The 18337-nt window shown below is 38.8% G+C and overlaps 1 protein-coding gene across 2 annotated transcripts in view; it reads right to left on the bottom strand.

Annotated features, from left to right (window-relative positions):
- Positions 1 to 17985, bottom strand: part of itprid2 (ITPR interacting domain containing 2) — a 41931-nt gene extending 23946 nt beyond the window's left edge. Inside the window, exons 1-6 of one of the 2 annotated variants that reach the window (XM_020633933.3) lie at positions 17851 to 17985; positions 9429 to 9552; positions 7286 to 7450; positions 5255 to 5297; positions 2567 to 2616; positions 2227 to 2280 (exon numbers count right to left, since the gene is read on the bottom strand). In XM_020633933.3, coding sequence (XP_020489589.2) covers positions 2227 to 2280; positions 2567 to 2616; positions 5255 to 5297; positions 7286 to 7450; positions 9429 to 9471 — 355 coding nt within the window. In that variant the 5' untranslated portion in view covers positions 9472 to 9552; positions 17851 to 17985. Of the gene's footprint in view, positions 1 to 2226; positions 2281 to 2566; positions 2617 to 4210; positions 4288 to 5254; positions 5298 to 7285; positions 7451 to 9428; positions 9553 to 17850 lie in introns of those variants that run through there. The other variant, XM_065962135.1, reaches the window with a different exon arrangement.
- Between the last annotated feature and the right edge of the window lie 352 nt (positions 17986 to 18337).

Raw genomic sequence — 18337 nt, 5'->3', positions numbered from 1 at the left:
AACTTACATTTACTCCCAATAAAAATTGGCAGCAACGGTTAGCAATTCAAAGAGCGTAACCAACATGTGGCTACATGTGCCTGAAATCACAGAAAGTTTCATTTCAAACTTCAACTTTGAAAGGTTTAAATCAGCTAAGCTTTGACTTTATCAACAACACTGAGACGGGTTGATTCTCAGTCTGTCAGAGTAGTCATCACAAGTTGCAGGTGTAACTGTTGTTTTCATTTCCAGTTTAAAAGAACCTGTTCAGACTTGTCGCCCTGCCAGTGTCTGTCTTGAGTGTCTTACTCCTTCTTTTCTGCTTTGCATTGAAGCTGAATTTATTCTTCTCTCACTGAATCCAAAGTGTTTTTACTTCTGTGATGGAAAACTGGCATGAAAGACCAAAAAGTGGCAGCAGTTCGCCTCTTGACACTAACACACTGCCTCACTTCCATCCCATTCAGCCTGAATCCTTTCATTAACTAATTCACTTCCTTTCAATTCACACGTTAACACTTTAATCCCCTCTCGTGCTCTTCATATCATGTTTGAAATCATTACAGTCCATTAGGATCTGTTCATACATGACATCTCCAAAGTCTGCACCACAGAGGGCGTTAGCTGCTGCTGACAAATGTCATTTAGAGTATGAGAACAGCATTTACTGTCAAGACAAAAAAGGCACAACATGAGGTGAGATTTAAGGCTAATACAAGGAGACGACAGCTCAACTAAAGAGGGTGTTTAAATGAAGAAAAGGTTGTGGTGTGTCACGCGTGTGAGAAGAAAACGTAACTCCAAATTTAGAGACAAATATGTATAGAAAGTCTAACACGGGCGATCAGATGGAGGTGGTAGTAACAAAAATTCTGCACTTCAAACAAATTCCGAATTGTGACATAAAATAAAAGACATTAAAGCACTGAGGCCCCCTTCTTTTCTATTACACGTATTTAAATAAAGAGTGCCATTTCCATTTTCAGTGTAAGATTTGAGCGATGGCAAAACAGTAACTTTTAAATATTTTTTAAATTACTGATCGAACCGAAGTACGTCCTTGTCCTTAGTTTTTTGCACTCACGCATTTGCTTCATTTTTTTAACACTGGAGGTTGCCGCTTGGTTAAAGCACATTGAGGAGAAGCAGGTGGTTGCTGGGTTGAAGTGACTACTTTGAAATAGTATAGGAACAGGAGCAGTACGTGACAGCTTTAAGGTAAGCTGGGTGGTATCTGGCATGCAGCAGAATAACCATAATTTATGAGTTTGGTGGAAGAATCAAAGTGCTGACATGAAGCTTGCAGGATTAGCATCACAAAATAAACAAGCTCTTTCTTGATAAGTGATCCTCCTGATTTCCTCCCTTTAAGATTCAGAAAGCACCTTTCAAGTCAGGAATTTCAACGTAAAATAACTTATGTTCAGCTCTGTATACTGTATAGGTCAAAAAATTCCTTCCATATAGTATTCCTTCAGCCTGATCACATTTGTGTAAATAAAGGACAGCTGTCTGGCAAACACAACAGTGTAAGAATCAACACAACGCTCCACTTTCATTCCTCAGTCTCGTTTCTTCACGAGGGAAAAGTCAACAGTCACAGAGGCGTGGAAACACACTGCACGCTTCACTGAATGTCCTCCGAGTGTGTGCGTGTGTTTTCATCATACCTCTGATCTGCTGTGAATACACCATTAAAGGCTTTGATAGAAACTTCAAAGTACAGTTATTGAGTTAACAAAAAGGCTGTAATGACTTTCTTGATGGAGCAGACAACACCGACATGTTGGAATTCTAGGTATGTGTGTTGGAAATTTGACACTGAATAGCTGCTAATGAGTTTATATTGAGAGGTCAAAGGTTTTGTAGATTCCATCACAATATGATTTCAGGTACAGCGGTCTGAAAATGAAATATTTTCTCTTTGTAATGCATTCAGATTGAAAAAGTGTTAAAAGTATTGATGTCATCCCAATGATGATGCTGGACATGAAGAATGTCAGGGCGCTAAGGTGACTTGGAGTCCTGCCACATTAAACACCTACAACATCTCAACTCTACTAAAGGTCTCCTCTCTGCGATTTTAAAAGGAAAAACGATATAATTTACCGAAAATGTCAAAGTGTTTCCTTGGTTGGTAGAGTCAGTTCTAAGATATACTTAGCAGAACAATGGAGGAAACTCTTTACAATGTGCAGAAATCTGTAATCTTGTTTGAATTGTGAGTTTTTCCTCTGTACTGACCTTCAGCTCCGAGTGAAAGGTCATCTTCGAAGCTGCAGCCGTTCCTCAGCGCCCCTGTTCTCACACACAGTTAACACAAAGCAGTCAAGTTACAAAATCCTTTCAGTAAGTTGTCCATGGTTGTAAATTGAATGTTAAGAGAAATTTCTATACAAATTCTGTCACTCGGAAACATAGCCAATAACTTTAACCGAGATTCACAATCTAAAAACAAGTTGTGAGACTGGTTCAAAGTATTTTGTCATAAACCAAAGTCCCAAGAATGGAGGGGGTGTCAGTGTCAGCCTTGGGTCTTTACAAGGCGATATATAGATAGCATAAACAGAAAAACATGGCTTACCTTTGTTGGGAGAAGCACTCTGATCATCCAAAGATCGTCCAAGGGGAGTCCTAGCGAAGGGACGAGGAGAGAGAGAGTTACACATCAACACTTACCAAAAACTGAACTTTAAAAATGAAACAAGCAACTCTATTAATGTGGTCAGCCCTTATTAGCACTCAGTATGCAGGACAAAACACACCAGCTGCATCACTTTTATCACGTTATGTAATGTAGCAAACACACCAGATACACACACACACACCAGAAGTAAGTGGGACACAGTGGCCAGGATGTGTCAAAAAGCAATGATCTACAGAAAATAAGCTGGTTGCTTTCGCCTGCAATTTAACATAGCAAGGCAAACAGGTCAGTATTTCAGGTTATCGACTGAACAAGATTTAGCTAAGTACAGGAATAACTTGTCCGGTTCTAGGCGGCATTTCTCAATCTTACAGCCTATCAGCCTAAGGCTAACCATCATAACAATAAGTAGTGAGTAAGTGAAGGACAACTTGCCTACACTAGCTCGCTAATCTGTAAACTACTCAGCCAAATAAGGTTCACAATCCAAAAGTTAGTCACTCGAGGACTAAATACTCCCAGGTCACTGCAGGTCAGGCTAAGGCTAAGAAGGCTAACTTACCTATTATACAAAGTCTTCACCTTCCAAGTGTCCACTTTTTCTTCAGGCTAAGGATAAGTAAGCAATACTAAATCCCTATCTGGTATAGGCCAACTATTTCAGTGATAAACAGCTTTCGGGCTTGTTACTAAACTAAGTGCCTGTTGGATGATGGCTTACAATATCAGCGCTAACTGCATGTTTATTTAAGGCTCAGGAAAGCTTGTGAACTCCCGGTCAGAGGAGGTCTTTAATATATCAGTGCTGACCTCATATCAGACAAAAAGCACCTATCAAAGGCTATGGTTAAGTAATTCCCCCTAAGTGTCTATCAGGTGTAGGCTAACTGTTTTGGTACTAACAACAATTCAGGTTAAGGCTCATCGATGCAGACTCGTTAACTCTCAGAGAAATAAAACCAACTTAGCAATGCGTTTCAGGTAAGTGCTTAGACAAGCAGGGTTTCAACCTGTTAGGTTAAGGGTAGGCAAAGCTTGCTAACTGCCTGTTACGTCAAGGCTGCTGTCAGGCTAAGGCTAACTAACTCAGGCTTAATGTCCATCAGGTCAAATCTAACTGTCCCTTTGATAATTGCTCATCAAGCTGAGGCAAAAGAATAATGCCAATCACCCATCAGACAAAGACTGACTATCCTGGCATCAACTGCCTGTCAGGCTATATAGCAACCGTTGCTAGCTGCCAGGTTAAGGCTAAACATTCCAGTGCTAAATGCACATTAGGTTAAAGCTACGACAGGCTAACCACTCAGACAAAGAACAACTTTTCTAGCAACTGAAAAGACTAACCATCTACCTGAAGAACCATCTACCTGAAGAACACTTACTAACCTAACACTAACTTCTTGTCAGTCAAGATTAAGAAAAAAAAACAACAACAAAAACAGTGCCAGTCAGGTGAAGGCTAACTATCCTGAACTCACTCCTGGTGCTACAGAGAGTTTTTGAACACCTGACCAAGGCGTGACTCCATATCCCAGACTAAATCCTGTTTTAGGCACCTATTCAAAGGGTTCTACTGACCAGACCAGTTGTCCCAGGCTAATAAGCTGACAGATCAGGCTCGTTGACAGCAGCAGTAACCTAGCTGGTCTGAGCTGCTGTCTGCAGCTGAATGCTGCAAACACTGAGCTGTTACACAACCTGCAGCTCTTATCAATGGGACAAACTTCATGCCACCATTTTATACAAACACACACACTGGAGCACACAACCATACGGGGATGGTTGTGTAACACTACGCAGCCGCAGTGTTTGGTAATCCTCCCACTTCCCAATGGCAGCCATGTTGGCCTCAGGCCCCAACCCTGTGGCAGTTGCTATAGTTACCTGTGATTCTGTTTCTGCTGTTCATGTTACCACGGTGACGTTACAGAGGACACGTCTGAGCACTGTAAAACCAGAGCGCTGTGAGTGACAGCGGCTTACATGGTGTGTGTGTGTGATAACAGTGTTGACTCAGCAGAAGGAACTCCTCCTCTGTTTACACTCCTTTCTTTTTCTGCCTCTCTTTCCGTCTTCTGTCAGCTTCTTCCTGCCTCTTTCTTCCATCTTTCGCCTTTATGGCTCTATGTACCCTATCTCTGGGCGTGGGTCTCCCACCTTTGTGCCCATGTGATCTGAGTATTGTATGTCTAGGCGTTGGCTGTGTATCACTTTCTTCGTCAGCAGGTGATAACTCTGCTGCTGAACACACAAACGTAACACCTCCAGAAAACCATCAACCACATAAACCATTCTGTCCCTGAACCTGTCAGTCAGGATTCAGGACAACTAAGTTTGCTTACTGTACTTTCCAGCTGATCATTTCACGAATGTCCACCAGGTTTTTTCAGGGTTTTATTTCATTCGTAACATATCTACTTGCAGAAACTTGAAACCTGCTGCAGTGGAATAATCCATACCAGTGCAATATTTGATCATCTGTAATTGAAGGTACCATCAAGGGTAGATTGTGTTGAAAGTCTGCACTCCTTTAACACACATGACACTCAGAGAACAGTCTATAAGAGGACATTAAGCAGCCGAAACTAGTTTCTATAGTTTAGTGCAGAATTGATACTGTACCTGCATTCAATCAGCCAGCTTGTTATCTTGTTGGGAACTCGCCCTGACAGATAGAGGCAGAGAGGAGCATGTTAGAGCAACATGCCAGCAGATGACGTGTATAACAGTGATTACAACATGCCATAAAAGCATTGGACTAGACTACAGGATATAACTCTTAACATCACAGCTGATTATGGCCATGGTGCCAGCATGGAGCTATTCAACCACAGTTTATGTCAAGATGACCTATATCTTGGACCTGATCACGCCATTACCCTGCAGCTTATGATCATTTTGAGATGGGTCAGAAAGCCTATCAAAGTTTCCCAGAGTCCATCAGAAATATTCCAAATGGATGGTTCAAAACAGGGCCTAGCTTGAACCATTGTGTGACTTAAACAAATAAATCATTATCAAACTCCAAGCACTTGAAGACAGTTTACAATTAAACAAAACCGGCATGGCTTAAAAGGATTGCACGTGTTTAAACAAGATTAACCCCATGTCTGAACCACAAGCGTCACATTAGCGTCATAATCACACGATGACAGAGCACAGTACACATAACTGTCAATACCGGTTATGTCTTGTGCAGCACTATGAAAATAAAATAATTATGAAATACATATCAAACTGTGGTACAGACACATTTCAGATAGTCTTGTTTGCAAAATATAGATGCATTTGGATTGATTGTAAATTTTTCAATACATTTCATCTTACACATGTCAAGACGCTGTTACTCCTGTGAGAAGCAGCTAAGTTGCCACACTCTAATGAACCAGTGCAGACAGCTGCAAGGATTAAAAATTAAAAGTAGAGCCCAATTAAGAGGCTATATATCCATACTAATGTCTGTGCATGTGCTGTACTTCCTAAATCATACAGTCTGCATGCTAACAGGCCGACAAGGATGAAGCTAAAATGCTGATGTTGAGCAGGTATACAGTCATGAAAACCATGTTCATAAAATTAATGTATTGCTTAGCATGCTAAGAGGATGATCAGTACTTCAACCCCACTTCAACCCCAAAATTGAGCAGTAAATTCACATTTCCCAATGGTGGGGCTAGATCAAAAGTGAGGGATCACCAGAATCATGAGTATAACTCTTCCAGAGACAAGCTATTCTCATCCAGTTATCCAATTATCGACATATTTTAGGCTGGACAAAAGCAGTTGACTAACTCGTACTGACCAAAAACAGCCAAATTCTTCATCCCACAACATATCTTGGCTCAAAACATAGGGTGACGGTTAATGTGAAAATTACAGGGGTCATTTTAGAAAACAATCTCTATATAAAAAAAACTGAGAGAGTGATATACAAGTGTATTATTAAAACAAAAATTCAGCCTACATCTTTTCAGTCTGGAAAAAGCCTTGCATCGATATCTTGCACTGTTTCCATATTTATGTATTTTTGTTCAGGCAACTCTCAGCACTACTGCAATCAATGTTGTAAAATGAAGACAGTCTGTATCACCTTCCCTTTCCTTGCAGTTATCTATTCTCAAAACGCATTACAAGGGATCATTTAGGATTTTTCCATTTACTTCTTAAAGACATCCAATATGTTTGTGTTAGCATTTAATAGAAGCAAGAGGACCAGCAGTTTAACACACTTAGCATTGGAATTCTTTTTAAGCCACATCAATATAAAGATTTTGGATTAGTAAATAAAGTTAAGAGCTTTTTGTTTGACGGACTACGCAACTGAGACTCTGTTGCTAGGCAACCTCAAACACAATACATAAATGGCCTCTTTGTTCTGCAATTTCGTGTTGCTTATCAGCTGACATATAAAGTGAAACAGATATACTGATGAGATAAAAATCTGCGCTTACTTTGGCACACTGCTGTAAGCTTGCAGGGAAGTGAATACTGCATGTTGTAGCAGAAAATTAGAGTTTCACCGCAAATAAATAAAGAGCGGATTTGATATTCTGCTTTTATAATAGTTGATAATAATATTGTTAAAATATTAATATATCATATATTAAAATATATTTAAAACATTGCTTTAGTGGTAGTAAAGCTTCATCTAACCTGGTCCTTCTGAAGGTCTCTGTTCCTTTGCGTTCCTCTTGTCCTGCTGTGGCTCCTGGGGGCCACATCTCTCTGGTTCTGATTCCTGCCAGATGGAGTCCCTGCTCTGGGCCCAGGCCCGTCGCCGCAGACAGGCTCCGTTGGAGTCTGATTGCACTCTGGGATCTGGGGATTAATCATGCACACAATCTGTCTGAACACCAGGCCACTGTAAAAGTCATCAATCAGGTTTGACAGGTATCCAACCTGACAAACAGAAACTACAAATGATTCGACATAAACACACACAGAAGGTGAGCGGAGCGTGGGGATCACATGCTTCAGGCCCCGCCTCCACATATAGGTCACCTTTCTGTTCTTTATAACCACCGGTGTGCAACAGTCATTTAACGTTTATGGTCAGTTTTGTGTCAAGCTTTGGTGGAAGAAGCTAGCTCTTCAAACACATTTACGCTAACTCTGCATTTGAATCTGTCTGTGTGACCATTCAAGTCATTTAGCGAACTGTTCTGTTTATCCATTACTTTCAGGTTATCACAATAGTTTAACCATCACTTTAACCCAACAGTTTTAACTTTTTACCCCTTTCTTTAAGCTAACTGTTCCAGCATTTTACCCATCAATTTAGGCTAACTTTTTTAACTTTTCTTACCAATCATTTTTTGCTGTTTTCAACTTTTTTGCCTATTCTTTTAAGCTAACTAATTTAGCATATTATCAGTTAAGCTACATTTTTTTTTGCATCTTTCTACCATCTTTTTTTTTTTAGCTGTTTCAGGATTTAACCCCTTACTTAGAGATGTTCTAACTTTTTATCCACTTTTATGTAACCATTTTAAAGTTTTACTCATTTCTTTAAGCTAACTTTATCCATTACTTTAAGCTAACTGTTTGAACCGACTACTTTTTGAAGCCCACCCTTTCAAGTTTTCTCTCATAATTTATTTTGCTCACTATTACAACTTTTCTACCCGTTACCTTTTGTTTACCAATTCATGCTAGCTAAATATTTTAGTGAGAATTCACTACTTTAAAAAACATTTGGCTTAATATTTCTACATCATTGGAAAACTGTTATGACTTTTGAACGGTTCTTTTAGCGGATTGTTTTAACGCTATCACTTTTAGCTACGCATGTTTTAACCTGTTCTCGCGACATGGTTCAACTGATAATAGCACGTTTTAGCTAAACTTTTAGCTAAATGTTTTAATATATTTCGGTATTTATTCGCTGAATTCTACGCTGTTTATTCATCAATTTATTTTAACTAGTTGGTACAACCTTTTATCCGATATTTTTTAAATGTTTAACATTATCCAGCAGTAGGTAAAGATTAGCTATCTCTCTGGATTGTTTCATTACTTTTGTTGCATATTTTGAGCCAGCTGTTTCCCCAATCACAGTAGCCTATATACATTACTTTAAATTGTTTCAACCCCTTGGATTTTAACAGTACATTATAAAATTTCATCCATTGAGGTGCTGTTTCAACTGTATACCTCAATATTGTCCATCACTTTAAGTTAACTTATTTTTCGGTTTATCCATTACTTTGAGCTTACTATTTCACCTGTCATCCATTGCTTCAAGTTCTATATTTCAAGTGTTTATCCTGCACCTTTAAGTGACTTTTCTAGTTTGTGGGGACCTATGCTGTACATGACTAAGGATGGAAAAACGATATTAGTCAACTAGCTTATTTTGAACTTTTGATCTCCTGCAACGTTTCTGATTTTGTGTTTGGGTTATAACTTACCTTCTGGGGCCTTTAGTGTCCCCTCATCTAAAAATTATAAATGTATATGGTATTTATAATTGCCTCTTAGGCCTTTAGTAGTTGTTTGATGTGTATGCTCTCAAGCAGGAAGCTGATGTTTATTTGTTAATTTGTTGAGCTGATGTCATAATGACGACTGGTTGCAGACTTGTAGCCACTTCCTATTTAAGATGTCCTTCCCATTTTGACAAACTGTTTGCCCAATAAAGGTCTAGTGCCGAAAAATTGCCAATAAATGTTTTCAAGTTAAACAGTGTGCAGAGTTTTACCTCTAAGTGTTTATCCAGAGCATGTAGCCAATTATTCAACTGTTCATCTAATACATTTCTCAACTTAACCAATACTGTAGCAGTAAGATGACCCACCTGCAGCCGTGCCGTTGTCCACTCCCAGAGCACCACTCTCCATATCTGGCTGTCTTTTGTGACTGTTTGGGTCAGCCAGACAAGACTGACGACTCTACAGCAACATCAGCAAACAGGTACAAACCTGAGAGAGCAGCACCGGAGCAAGAGAGAGAGAGAGAGAGAGGATGGCAAACCTATTTATTCTTTTTCTCTAGATGGAGACAGCTAACTGTGAAAGCAGATTGAAGACGGTACGGATCAACGGATTGAAAGCTGACCACTAATTAGAAATGTCTTCAAACAAGCTCTTAAAACACAACAATAAATCATACTGGAGGGGTAAACCAGTGGGAAGTTATTTTGTGGGGAGATGAGAAGTGGAGAAGTGTCTTTTATAATTAATGACCAAGTTACCCACACTGAGAGCCACTGAGATTACACAGTTACACACACATACACACACACACACACACACTTTATGCTCCTTTTTAGAGATGTCTTTGGTCTCAATTGAATAGATAAGTATCAGCTAAATCAAGACTTTTTATATTTATGGGTTACTTGTGGAAAACATCAGTGTCCTGTCAGTTTTGCAGAGAAAATATTTTCTTTTCTCAACATAATGTAAGGTATCCTGTTTGTTTCAGTGCCTTTTGAAGTCTTTAAATCACTTCTTTCACCTTTTAAAAATGTTATTTATCTTTCCGTTCCTTTCATTAATTGTATTGCTTTTATCCATTCTCAACCGTTCTTTAAATGTTTTAGCCTTTAAATGTATCCCTTCCTGTATTGATTTTACTGCTCTTTGTCTTTCTTCATTCCTACTCCTTTTAATGTTTAACTCTTCTGCCCTCTGTTGCTTTATATAGTAATTTAACCATCTCTAATTTATTCTTCCTTTTTATCTTTATTCTGTTTTTAGTACCTGTGATGTGATGTCGTCTCCCTCCCCTTTATTTTTATACTGTTCTCTTCTTGTTGACTTTTTATTTTATTTTCCTTCTTTGTATTGTTTTATATCTTTGACTGCCTCTGGATACCTGCCTGATTGTATCTCTCTTATTCCTATCATTTGCATTGATATTATTTTTGGACTCTCTGTTTGGCACGTCTGTTGTTGTCCTGACTTTATGTATTTACTTTGTCTGTCGAATCTTTCTAAACATTCGCTTTTAAAGGTGTTATATAAGTAAAGTTATTAATATTATATTTTAAAGTTATTATTCTGCTGACAACGGCGATATCCTAAATCACAATTTTGTTTTTAGCCTCGATGAAATAAAATCTAAAATAGGTTAATGTTTGCTTAAGTACATTATTACAATGCTGCTCTCTGGTAGCTTTACAGTTCAACTTGATTGAGACCGAGTGTATCAGACAAAATGAGTCATTTTCTTTCTTAAAACAATCAGCCAATACGTCTATTTTTGGGTTTGTAATTTTCCCAGAATGATCAAATTACAGATGTCAAAGTGTCCATCAACATACTTCTTTCGGCATACTGTAAATGCTGTGTATATGCTGTATATAAATATAAAGAAGAAATAGCAGAACTAACAGACTTATTATTGAAAGATAATGTTTAAGACACAACAGGAAAGGTTTCTACAAGAGTGCTGTAACGATTAATCGTCAATTTAATGACAATAAACCAACAATTAAAGTAATCTATCATGTAGGAATATTTAATTAAAATCTCTGTTTCCAGTTACAGTAATATGAGGATTAACTACTGAAGACTTTGTTATATCTTTTTTTGTTTAAAGATTTTGGTTTGTACCACTGGTCGTGCAAAAAAACCAAGTCAAACAAAAGAATGACGTAAACTAGGAAGCTGTGATGGACACTTTTTACCCATTTTTAGTTTTTTAAATATAGTGGACAATTTTAGGGAGAAAACGATAGAAACATTTATTTTAAAAGACAGGGTGAGATAGAGCAGTCCCAGCTTTACCAGTAGAAACCTATTAATAGTTCATTTGGTTACATGGTACTAAAAATAGCGGCGGTGGAGCAACAGGCAAAAGAGTTACAGACTAAAATAAAACTTCAGCCTACAAAAACAAAAGAAGGTCAAGAAGGAAAATTTTGCCCAGAGAGTTATCGACTGCATGGAGGAGAAGATGGAGAGGAAGAGGGAGAGAAAAAGAAGAACGTGTGAAACAGGAAACCAGAGTTTAGAATAAAGAACAGAGCAGCTTCCTGTCTGAGAGAGATGGCGGGGCTGATGAGAGTTTATTTTTAGATCTCTCTTGTAAATGCAAAACAAACTGGAATGTCAGAAAACAACAACAGAGGGACAGATAGTGTGGGGAGAGCAGGTCCTCAACACACAGCTGTCAGAGGAGCTGCTCTTCACCCCTCATCACAGTCCCCTTAACACATCCTTCAGCCCCCCCGAGTCGATCTCTTTGTATCAACACTCAACTTGTGTTTAAAGGAGGCTATTAGGGTGGTTTTCGTTTCTGGTTTTTCATTTCATTGTTACAGGGGTGCAATTGTGACAAGATTTTAAAGAGGTGAAAAGCATGAACCTGTCATGTTATGAAAGTTTAAAACGCTATGTCTGGATCAAGCAGTAACCTCAGGTGTTGAAAAATTAACCCAATGGGAAAGTGCAAAAGAACTGCAGTTCATCAAGTGTCCACTTGAAGCTGGCTCCAAAAGCCAAGGAATTCCCATTAAAACCATTATCACTATGGCTGTTTTTACAGCAGAAATAAACATGCTTGGTTCAAAAATGGTTTTGGTTTGACTTGCTCATTTGTTTTTTGGAAATACTGTCTGTTTATAAGTCATCTGTTTCTTTACTAAGGCCAAGAGTAATGCAGACATTTGCATAATCAGGGGCATTATTAAGTTGTCAGACCGGTGGGCTTATAATCAATAAAGACAAAGATGGGCTGATGGCAAAGTCCTTATTGCAGGTCTCTGAAATACAAAGGCATAATCATCAAGTCTGCAGCTGTCAGAGGGAAATGTCCAGTTGTTACAATAAGTGAACTGAAATGCTGCTCCATCTGTTTAATGCAGAGAACTCAAGGGATACAAGAAAACAACAGGACCCAACTCTGGACACCAGCTAAGATTTCTGCAATGTACCAGTCAAGGAAAAAGATTTGGAGCTACCAGCACAGAAAACAGACCTAACAGTATATTCTCCAATTCAACAATATCACTTCTGTTCCATATTCATATAACCTCATTCAACACCACAACAACCAACAACTTCTTTCTTCACATTACAATACAGTCATTGGTCACCTGGTTTTTTATCTTTCTCTAAGAAGAACTTTTTGTTTATGAAAAATGCCTCCCTGTTACTTTTCTGTCATTTGACAAATGATCGGTTTAACTCTGCACTCTTTCTCATAAACAACTTTTTATTTCTTAGATCTCAAATACAAAATAAGAGGAAACTGTTGCAGAAGAACAGAGTGCAGTAATAAACACATCAGTTCTGTATTTGTTTTACTAACAGAGTCACTCCTGCTGTGAGAGCTATGTCACCTGGACTCAAAAGTGTTCATAGCTATCATACCTTGGCTTAGTTTGGTGTCTTTTGATCTAAAAAGCAAAACAACTCAAATTAATGGTAAAACTATCAGTGGTGAATATCACAGTTTTAAAAGAATCAATACAAGATGCATAAGAAGACTTGAGAGGATAGAAATCAATACATAAGGGGTGCAGATGGCCTAGCGGTTGGGTCGCACCCCATGTGGGAGGCTGTAGTCCTCAAAGCGGGCGGCCGAGGTTCGGATCCAGCCTGTGCATGTCCTTTCCACTCTCTCTCTCTGTTTCATACTCTATCCACTATCCTATCAAATAAGGGCAAGGGTAATCTAATCAAAGAAATCTAAAAACTGAAAATAAATCGATACATAAAACAACAAATGTGGGACTAACACAAGGAAATATAGCCTCCTTCACAAAAAAAATGTATATAAAGCATATTTTAGGTTAATCTGTGTTTATAAATAAACAGATAACCAAACAAGATACTGAATTTACTTAAGATGGTATCAGATATCTTTCACTTTATTATAAAAGACGTTAGATCAATATGATTAAATAGCCACCAAAAACAACATTATGCAAATGTTTTTTGTAAGAGAAAGTCGAATATGTATGTAATGCCCTTTGTGATGTCACAAAGGGAAAATCTCCAAACAGTCTGTTTGAGCACACATTTTCTGAAAAGTGGAGCAGGCAAAAGACAGAGGGGATGGACTTTTCTCAAAATTGGGGGGTGTGTAGACAGACTAGGGCCACATACTAGTGTTAGAAAAGTGTATTTTGCATAATATGTGACCTTTATGTTAAACTAATAACCTACAAGTGTTTATTTAAAAATAACAGTCCTTAGTTATTTTTCTTCTTCAAACTTGATATAATTTTCTTCCCTTATTTTGTCTTTTACAGTTAAATAAAGAAGGCAGAAGTATATCATCAAATGTGTACAGCAGGTTATGCAATCCTGCAATAAAATATACAAGAATGTAAGGGCTTTCTGTTTTATATCACTGTAATATAATCAACCCTAACCCTAACCCCTAACCTGTTCGCTGTGACAGAAACCAGACTCCGAGGGTCACCACTTTATTCAAACGAAAATTTCAGGCTTTTTTTTATTTCTGCAACATGAACGCAGAAAACCCTCCAGCTGTGCATGAACCCTCGTCTCAGTCACAGTGACTGCTGCTCGCTGCAAACAAAGGCTTAAATTATTACCATTATTATTTGGTTTTGAGTTTATGGCCTGTGGTAATAAACAGAGATCACAAAGAGAGTGTAATGATGCCAGAGAAGTTTTCATTATGAAACATCAGCAGTGAAGGAGAAACACTATGTTTACTCCAGTACTGTGTTTGAGGGGGGCTATGGATAGTGGCAGATATTGAGGAGAGAGAGAGACTGGGGGGAATGACATGCGGTAAGAATTCAAGGTTTTGAACCCGGGCCGCCCACCTGGAGGACTATAGCCTCTAGAGGGAGCGCTCGCACTAACCTAGGCTATACCTGCAATCCCTGTTTTAGAATCATTAAGAACTGGCCTGCTTTAGGCTTGTGCTGCAGGTCCCAGAAACAAGGGAACATTTCATTGGTAGAGGTAAGATTTGATTCAACTAAATACAAGCGAATTCTTGAATAAAACTTCTCAACATCTGTGAAGAAAACTGGAGATAAAAGAGGATAACTTCCACAACAAGATAGTGATCTTAAACACACCTCAAACTTAACAGAAATCTTCAAAAGGGCTCATGTTGAAGGTTTAACCGTTGCACTTGTACTTGCACTTACTCGAACCTATAAACATCGTTAGATGGGCTTTTTAGGAGGAGAGACTTCAAAAGAGCAGAGCGGGCAGTAAAGCCAAGCCATCACCCACAGATATAAATGATGGTTTGGGGCCCTTTTTTTTGTTGAAACAATACAATTTAGAAAATGAACATTCATATCGGAGTGAACAAACCTTTGCATCTACTGAGGACACAGACACACACACACACACACTTTGTACACATGCACATTTTTGAACAGACAGTGTGCAGGAGTTTACCTTTAGTATGGACAAATTGCTCCCCTAAAGGTTTTTCTGTTTTCCATTTTAAAAAAAACAACTAAGTTAATGTGAGGCTTACTGATCTGCTAAGTTTGGTACATCCATTATCTTTACCACTTTTCTCGTTCGGGGTCTCGGGGGGGGGGAGCCGATCCCAGCGGACATTGGGCGTGAGGCGAGGTTACACCCTGGACTGTTCTCCAGTCAATCACCGGGCTGATATATAGAGACAAACAAACCAGCCACACTCACGATGTCAAGTCACCAATTGATCTAATGAGCATGTGTTTGGACTGTGGGAAAAAGCCAGAGTACCCTGAAGGAACCTCCACACACATAGGGAGAACATGCAAACTAAACAAGGAGAGGCTCTGTTTGACAGGGATTTGAACCAGGATCCTCCTCGCTGTGAGGCGACAGAGCTAACCACTGCACATGCAGCCCAAAGATGTCCCCATGGAGTAAAAAAAAAAAAAAAAAAGGATTTTGGGTCCTGCTGCTGCAAAGTAGGAAATACTAAAAAACCATTCACCCAGCAGTGTCACTTCATTGATCGGTCAGTTGACAGAAGTTTCTAGTTTTAATTAGAAATTCTGCTTCTGCTTTCATCTTGACTCAAACAGCAATGTCTGAAATTCTCCTCTGACAGCTTCATAATGTGACGACTGGATGCTTTCCTTTTGTATAATTGCCACTAATTTGATTAATTAATTTCTTCAACTACTCAAACACTTGATTCGGCTGAAATGGACTCAGATATGGTCGAGCGTATATTCTCCATTGATTAAAAAGAGTAAAAACATTTAGAAAAAGTGCAGGAAAAAAAAACCCCTTCGCCCTGGTTTCATTAGAAGATCCAAATCAGATCTACAATATTAATAAAACGTCTCCAGTGACAAGTCATTAGCACAAAAACCACAAGTTAAACCTGTTCACATGTCGATGAGCACCTGAGTGTTAGTCTAGGACTGACTTAAACAAATTTTTCGACCCAGCCCTTTAACAAAGTTGTTCTTGCATGAAGCCCTTACAAGAACAACATTCATTGTATTCTATAACATTCACCTGAAACCTGCAGGAACTTGTTTCACATGTAACATTAAAGACAGCAATAACAGGATGCATTAAATGTCCAAACAGTAAGCAATATCCTCAATGTTTGCGATGGCATGATTTGAGGAAGCTTCAAAATAAAATGCTGCTAACTTTGCCATTCTGCTGCATGAGAAACGCTGTAAATGTTAATACTTTTACTTTTTTAGAGTGGATTTTGAACTTTTTACACTTCTGGTATTTAGCGAAGAAAACAATTTACAGATGTATCAGAAAGGGAAAAGCTTAGTTGCACAGTGAAAAGGCAGACATCTTCAAGCAGGGGAGGAATGAGCTTCTGAACTACACAGACAACAAACATTGACTGAAGTAAAACAAGCTTTACCACAACATAGATCCATTTAAAAACACGAGTGATAGAGCTGCATTCAAAGACCAGAAATACACAACTTGAAGGAACAATACAGACTGAATTAATCAAGAGTAGTTCAGGTGTTCGGATTATTCAGAATATGTCAATGATATATAAATAAATCACTACAACTCATTTACTGTCGGATGGCTTCATTTTAAAAGATCTTCATGTTTTCTATGTGGAAAAAATAAATCAAGTTGAAAGTTGGTTTAGCATTAATTTGTAGCACTATACAAGTATTTTGAAATCGTATTTAGGTGGCGTTATTTCGTAAATATACTTTGTCATTCTGCATCACTGCAGTGTCACAGTCTCTGCTTCTACAACTCAGGGTTTTATTTCCTCCTCCTCCTCCTCCTCCTTATTTAGTTCCTCCTAGATAGAGCTGAACGGCGTGTTTGTCAGCAGCAGCAGAAGCAAGACGTGACAGGACTCAGATGTTAATGAAATCAACATCACAATTTAGAAACAACCGTCTTCCATTCATAATTTAACTTAGGCAAAACTATATAAATAAGAATCAGACACTTACTACTGCACTACTTTGTAATTTTTGGATCTTCTCATATGTCCATCTCTTCTCGCTGCTGCTGATAAAGGTGGGGTTTGGTTTAATAACTTCTGGATTACTTAGTACAAAGAACAAAGTGGAAGAAGTATTCTGATCCATCACATCAGTAAAAAAAATAAATACTCCAAAATATTACAAGATCAAATCATGCACTTTAAAAACACGACTCAAAGTAAGCTAACTGAGGTGTAAAAAGAATTCCTTCCACAGAGTTCATAATATTCTGTATTGTTGGATATGATTGCGTAATGTTGTCATTTTGTCGGCTCATTTTAAGTACGGAACAATAGTTAACCATAGACGGTAAGACAAACGTCACATCACAGGTAAGTTCAGTGTTTCTCAGTAAAGGTTTGCAAAGAAGAGCTATAGTACAGGATCATTACATAAAACCACAAGTTCCTCTAAAACTGTACTGAATTTGAGGAGTTGGGTAAAACTACTCGGTCACTCTTTGAAAACTGATAGCAAAAGTTCATCACACTCACACACACACACACTCACACACACTCACTCACACACGCACACAGAGTAAAATAAAATGATACATAGTCGCCTACCTTGGTCTGATTCTGTCACCTTAACTATGCCTGTCTGCTGTTACATACTGACACAGTTTGAGACTGGTTATTAAAACTAAATTTATATCATCATACGTCACAAACTTTCCTTTTCGTCTTTGGAAGAGACTAACTTGTTTATCCTGTTCCTGCTCAGTTTGACACAGATACACAGCAGAACAAACTGTCCACACACCGTCCCTCACTCACTCACAGCTGTAAGGCTATTCTTCTCAGTGTCTGTGAGCAGCAGCAGCAGCGGTGAACACACTCACCTTCATGTTTCTCCCGCAGTTTAGTCTCTCAGCTCCCGAACTGTCAAACTCTCGTCCAAACTTTTTTCTGAAAACACTCCGACATTCCTGCTTCCGCTTCCTGAAACCTGCAACAGCATATGGAGGGAGAGCGCGGACGGCGGAGGACGGAGGGGGGGGGCGTGTCTCCCCAGTGTGCTGCTGCAGCAGCCGGGAAATAGCGACACCTGCCGGCACGACACGAGACTACACCTTGTTGTCACAGTAATTATTACAGCCAAACGAGTTGCGCAGTTGCATCAGGGTTATGTAAAATATTTGCCTTGATGCCAGGCTCATTTCTGTACAGAAAACTTTGAGGTGAGGTGCCATTTTTTTAGTGTTATGGGTCAAGTAGCCTACCTTTTTTTATTTTAATGTTTTTTTTTAATTGTTTTGTATTAAAATGTTCCAGGTGATTAGTTGCATGGGCGGTTCTAGGCAGGGGCCAACAGGGGCCAGTGCCCCT

This window comes from Labrus bergylta, chromosome 13 (genome assembly GCF_963930695.1).
Source record: "Labrus bergylta chromosome 13, fLabBer1.1, whole genome shotgun sequence".
NCBI lineage: Eukaryota > Metazoa > Chordata > Actinopteri > Labriformes > Labridae > Labrus > Labrus bergylta.
The sequence above is the reverse complement of the archived record's forward strand: the minus strand, read 5'-3'. Positions and strand labels throughout refer to the sequence as shown.